At 36.4% G+C, this 6,439-nt stretch overlaps 1 protein-coding gene across 1 annotated transcript; it reads left to right on the top strand.

The window, feature by feature from the left end:
* The first annotated feature begins 314 nt into the window (after positions 1–314).
* LOC139133336 (monocarboxylate transporter 13-like) lies at positions 315–5,663 on the top strand. Its single transcript, XM_070699884.1, has 4 exons — positions 315–639; positions 1,353–1,496; positions 1,989–2,831; positions 3,261–5,663. The coding sequence occupies exons 1-4, from the start codon at positions 423–425 to the stop codon at positions 3,413–3,415; spliced, it is 1,359 nt and encodes a 452-aa protein (XP_070555985.1). The 5' UTR covers positions 315–422; the 3' UTR covers positions 3,416–5,663.
* Positions 5,664–6,439: the final 776 nt, after the last annotated feature.

Below are 6,439 nucleotides of genomic sequence, written 5' to 3' on the forward strand. Positions count from 1 at the left end.
CATGTCTATATCATATGGAAATTTTATCATGTACAGGTATGATCATGTTCTTTCATGATTCAAACACTTTACATTTTCAGTTAAATAAATTATCGATCGATTTCCTCTTTGGTGGTGGAGTTAAATGTTTTATATTTTACGTATGTGATTTACATGCTCTAGGTTTTGTTTTTGTTTAAACTCTTCTTTATTTAGCGTATTGTGTCTATTAACATGCTATATACGTTTTTTGTTGTTGCTTTTCCTTTTGGCACACATTGTCAACCTTTCTATTGTTTAACTGAAACCAGCGTCATTACATGACTGACCCTTTGTTGTCACTTGACTTGACAAGGCCGCTTCTAGTACTTCTCCGTCATTAGAAGAAACTCGCTAGAAAGTTAAACCGTGTACAACTGATCTCCAATCTGATATCGAGTAAGATGGCGGTAGTCACTGATCATGGTACGATTACAAGACGAGGCGATGGTTTCTATGCATGGCTTGTGGTCATAGGTAGTCAAATTTGTTTGCTCTTTGTGTTCGGTATGATTACGGCCACGGGTGTACTGGTTGTTGCCATACAACAATTCTTCGACTGCAGCTCAGCTCGTGTTTCATGGATTGTTTCATTGCAGTACCTTTTGCAACTGACTGTAGGTGAGTTTCAATTTAATCATGCAAGAGTGAACATTTTGATTCACTCAAGGCTGATGGGGCTCGTTTAGTTTGCTGAAATTTTCCATTGAGAAAATTGAAACCATTCACCTTTGAAATCAGGATTAAGAAGGACGACAGGACGCCGCGTACAATTCCGTATTTGAAAAACAGAACCCTCTGTCGCTTGTTTTTTGTTGAAGTCTGTATGCCAAATTAGGTTTTCTAACATATTTTCATGACTAGCTGTCAGCTATTTCCCTATTCCCCATTTGCTATATTCATTCATCAATTCATTGCACTGAATACTATTACTAGCGACAAAATTGTAAATGCAGCGCCTATATTAAGTAATTTCGAGTAAAATGCAAGGGTAATAATGTAAAGAAGGTACGCAAATGTGCATGCATATAATACGGTTGAGTTAAAAAAACAATGATTGTGACTGAAGCATTTTAAATTCGTGCATTTATTATTATTCTGTCAAAAATAAATATCATCAAAATAAAAAGAAACCTGACTTCTTATGACCATAATGAAATGAATTATACGGTTTCACTTGTCTAAATGGGCTCCACCTGGTAAGATTAAAGTGTGAAATATGTTTGAAGTATGAAGGCCAGAGCGTAATAAATTGTTTTCTTGACGCAAGTTTTAAGTATAAAAGCGAGAAATAGACGGTGGTCACTCTCGTCCATTTTGATCATATACTTTAGGCCCAGTCACAAATGTTATAATCAAGAAAATCGGATTTCGTATGACCGTCGTCATCGGTACACTAGCAGCTACTGTTGGAATGTTTTTGAGCGCCTTCGCAAACAGTATTGAGTTCCTGTATTTCAGCCATGGAATCCTGATTGGTATGTATGAGTTAATAATCTAATGATATTATTTTGTACGACATTTTCTGCTATTCTCATAATTTTCACGATTTAGTAGGGTCCGTGCCCCACGACAGACTCCGACAAACACAAAACACTACAAAGAAACAAAAAACTCAACCATAGCCTGATTTCAAGCTCTGTACAACGGTAAATTAAATGCAGCTTAATTGATATTCATTGTTGCAATGTAATCAAATTCAAGCATGATGAATGATTGTACTTTGAAAAGATGGGTTCAGTGCAGCAAAGAAATAAGATTTTGATACAAATTCTGCCTGTATTATCACGTGAATATAGCACAAACAATCAGGAAAGGAAAGTCCTATAAGGCAAGTTTTTCTGACTGGCGACAACCGTTAGATCAAAGCCTTTTCGAATTTAATAACCGACAGTCGATCGTGTTACATAATAGGCTGTAAGCAAAACAAATATGGTATTTCTGTTATGTTTCTTTTAATAATCACTCAGGCTTTGGATACGGCCTCGTGACACCCGTGGCATTGGGAATAGTTCCACTTTACATCAACCATAATTTCGTAGTTGCAAACGCAATCGTGCAGAGTGGATCAGGAATTGGTAATCTTATGTTCCCACATGTGATGCAGAGCTTGATCGATTACTACGGCTGGCGGGGCGCATCCATTGTGTTTGCTGCTATACATGCCAATATGTTGATTCCAGCAGCTCTATTCAAGTCACCGAATTGGCAGAGAGACAGGACGGTACCAAAGACCGAGAAGATGACTACGGTAGAATTAGAGAGCAGCCAAGAATCGGAAACAAGTGTGCGCCGATCAAGGACCTTTAGCAATTTACGGAAACTTCTTACGTTTTGCGACTGTTCATTATTCGACAAGCATCAGATGTTCATAGCTTTCACCGTAGCACGATTTTTTGATGGATTAGGATTTTCAGGCTCAGTTATGCATCTTATAGCACGTGCGAGAGAGCTCCGAATAGGGACAGACAAAGAGATTGCCACTGTGGCATCAGTATTTGCAATCGGTGGCCTTCTCGGGAAGATGACCGTGCCATTGTTTGTAAAGTTCAGCTGCAAATGTTTAACAACTTTACGCCTGCTTGGTCTAACCTACCTCTTGACAGGAGCAGCTGAAATTCTCAGCGCTGTATCCACTACGTATGTCCTGTACACGGTGTTTGCTTTCAGTCTGGGCTTCTTAAGTGGTTTATTTTACACACTGCTCGTCCAGGTATTGAAAGACATGCTGGGTCCTACAATGGTCACAGCTGCTGTCAGTCTATCGTCTCCTTTCGTGGCAGTCGGTGGTTTGATTGGACCTCCTTGTGCAGGTATAGTTATGTCATATCAAAGGTCAGATCTTGTTATAATACTGTTTCTCAGTAGCGATCATAGAGGGTTTTGAGCAGAGTAACTGCCAGTAAAAAGAAAATACGGAACTTACACAACGCACTTTGCATTTTCGACAGTAGTGTTGCTGACTCTTATAAATTTAGCATAGAAAGTATATGGACATTCTGCTATCTTGGATACTTTGGATGTATAATACATTAACAGTGCATCTGAAGTTCATCAGAAGTTCTGTAATACCATTATTTGATGCATTATGGTACGTCAAATTATTCAATTCCTTGAAATATTGTAAGAAAAAGAAACTTATGAAGTTGAATTGAACTTGCAGCTATAAACGCAAATGTGCTACTTTCATTTATTAAAAGGATGCTCCCTGATTTGCATGCATTATTTCTTTTTTATATTAGGTGCACTATTTGACTTGACTGGGAACTACAACTATTCCTTTTATTTCTACGGTGCGTCTTTGCTGATATCTGGTTCAGTGTTGCTTACCTGCGATTTGTTTAAGCGAAGACGGCAGATCGGAAGAACAGGATACACGGTGCCACCGCTGCAGTGACGAAGATGATGAACCTTCCATTCACAAACCCACGCAAACCTTAAGGTCTACACACACAAACAGAAACAGTGAACATAATGTAAACTAAACAAGCACTAAACGGTGGCCTTCTAAATTGCGTTGTTAAAACAGATAATTTATTTCCCGTTCTTTTTGAAAACGACTTTCTTTTGCGGAAGTTAAGCTTGAAAATTCGTGGAAATAACGCAACTTAATTTGCGGTGGATGTACCACAAGTACATCCATTAATCGGACATCTGTTCGTCGTTCTGTGACGACGAAAGTGAGAACGTCAGCCATGGAATTTTTTAACGGAAACACGTACAAAAGAACTAAAATCAATAAACAACATGGATTTTATTTTATTATATTTCATTATGAAAATTTATGATCTTTGCAAATTAAAACTTCTAAGAAAAATTGGTACAGTCTCACAAAATCGATTAAGAAAAGGTTTATCAATAAAATGGAATTATCAAAAGGGAGGCAGAAACCATAGCCTAATAGTATTAAGAAATAACATCGAAGGAAGAAATAACAACATTGTCCTTTCATTCTAATGGGAAAACCGTCGACAAATATGGACGAGACATTGTACGTATTCCTCATTTAACTTTGGTATACACGATTCAACGTTTTCTATGAAATGTCAATTGTATTTTGGTGTCATATGTTAAGACTCTGCTTAATTTGGTTGGCGAAGAGAATTAGGGATGACGTTTGAGAAGAAAGCCAAATGTGAGTAAAAGGTTGGTTTGCATATAATATTTTGTATTGCAATTCTCTTTGCTCCAAGAACCTTGCGTTTTGGGCAAGCAAGGTCGCTAACATCCCTTGCATTACTGAAAATGTTTCTGGTAAAGAAGTCAGAGACCATTAGATTCTGTGGCGACTGTAAAAGTCATCATACGCACACTGATCGAATAGCAGTCGTCACACTGTACATTTTCAAACCTTAAAGGGACATAAGCTGTAACTTGTGGCAAGTTTTGTCAGTTTTCTGCTTCTGTATATCAACTACCGTGTCTGACCCTAATCCGCTTGTCATGCTTTTTGTCAACACAACTTGTATGTGTGTAATGATAATTATTGTTTGCAAATGAATTCTAGTCCGGACTAAAATACAGTTTTCAACAATAACAATCGATATTATATTCATATAGGTTGTGTTGATATGCTAAATACTTGGCATTAAATTACAGTTTAGGGATTCAATGCAGAAAGTGTAGGGAAACCACAAAACAAAAGTTCTGAAAAAATAGGCAAAAGATACAGCTTATGGGGCTTTCAATAGGAGATTTCAACAATGCTGCAGCAAGTACTGACCTGAAATGGTTAAATCGGGTCCAAAGCCCTTACTACCTCGTTGATATCATTAAACAGCTATACTATTCTAGATACGTATAATTTCAATACACTAATATCGGTCTAAAATTCGATAAAGGCTGACCATTTCCCATCGGCATACATTTGTAATAGATGCCCATTTTGAGAAATTTATTGGCTGGTGCGAGGCCAGTAAACTTATCGTCAATATTTACAAGACAAATTTGAATTTTTTATGATAATTGAAAGGTTAGTTCGACAATTGCGCCATGTGAAATATCATGTCAAGCTTTGCGTGAAGTAGATAAAGTACCTTTGGTCGAATCAACCATCGACAACGGGTACATGTACATTAACATGGTAAACTACTATATACAGAGAATTCAGGAGTCTATTAACGTGAAGAAACATCCTATTTCATAAGCTTAATATTTAACTCGAATAGTGCAAAGCTTTTATATAGCCAAATGTAACAAACGGATTAAAAATTTGAGGAACAAACGATATCAATACTAGACTGACTTCATGTGGTTACGAGCTCTATTTTCTGTGGAGAGTTCATTAATTGGAAGTGTCAAATACTTGTCTTGGAACCTTAATCAAAATTCGAGGGTCTATGCCCCTTCCTTCTAGTTCTACTCTATTGTTGGACAGCTTTCAATTGGCACTTCATTTGCTGGTGCCAAGCTGTCGCATAATCTACCTATGAAAATGAAATCTCAGTCATTTAAATACTTGATTTCTAAATATTGAAGTGAATTCCTTCCTCTGAATTCTAGTAGAATAACTTGCACATAGTGAATTATTATACAATTATTTTTGCCATTGTAAACTCTGTACTCTGTATTATAGTTGGAAATGCGGACTTAGCTAGCGCAAAACCAGATTAAGATATTTTTCGGTTTAGTTTGAATATACCTTCTTGCTTCATTTTGTATATATATATATAATATATATATATATATATATATATATATATATATATATATATATATAGATAGATAGATAGATAGATAGATAGATAGATAGATAGATAGATAGATAGATAGATAGATAGATAGATAGATAGATAGATAGATAGATAGATAGATAGATAGATAGATGCATTGTGTACTTGTTAATGGCAATAAACAATTTTGAATATAGACATGCTGGTACAAATATCAATTTGTCTCGCCATCGTCACAGCCCATGACGTATCCCAGGCTATACATAAACCATACTTGGTAGCATCACAATCTGAGATTGAGACCTGTATTGATGTTTACAATTGGACATATAATTTTATCTTAAATTCATATCTATCGTATGATCAAAGCCACGCCTTAAAGATAACGTTTAAAATCTTATTCTAAGATAAAACGAGAAAGGGAATGCAAAGGCTAAAAAGGAAAAATACTACAGACAAGACAGAACGACGAAAGAGCAGTCCACGGCATTTAGACAATTGGAGAAGCGTATCTTGAACGATGGTACCTGTCAAGCTTTAATTTATCTACCGAGAAATAAAAGTCTATGTAGTATCGACGAATTCTGAACATCTCGTGTAGTCAATACTTTGAAGATTCTAGTACCTCGCAGCAAGCCATGACGAGCCCATGAGTAAAAGTAGGCGAAATAAATAACGCGAGAAAAAAAACGAATAGTAATAGTGTTTTATCAACCTGTACATTATGAATTTTAAAATGTTGATGTAGA

Source organism: Ptychodera flava, chromosome 5 (assembly GCF_041260155.1).
Source record: "Ptychodera flava strain L36383 chromosome 5, AS_Pfla_20210202, whole genome shotgun sequence".
Lineage (NCBI taxonomy): Eukaryota > Metazoa > Hemichordata > Enteropneusta > Ptychoderidae > Ptychodera > Ptychodera flava.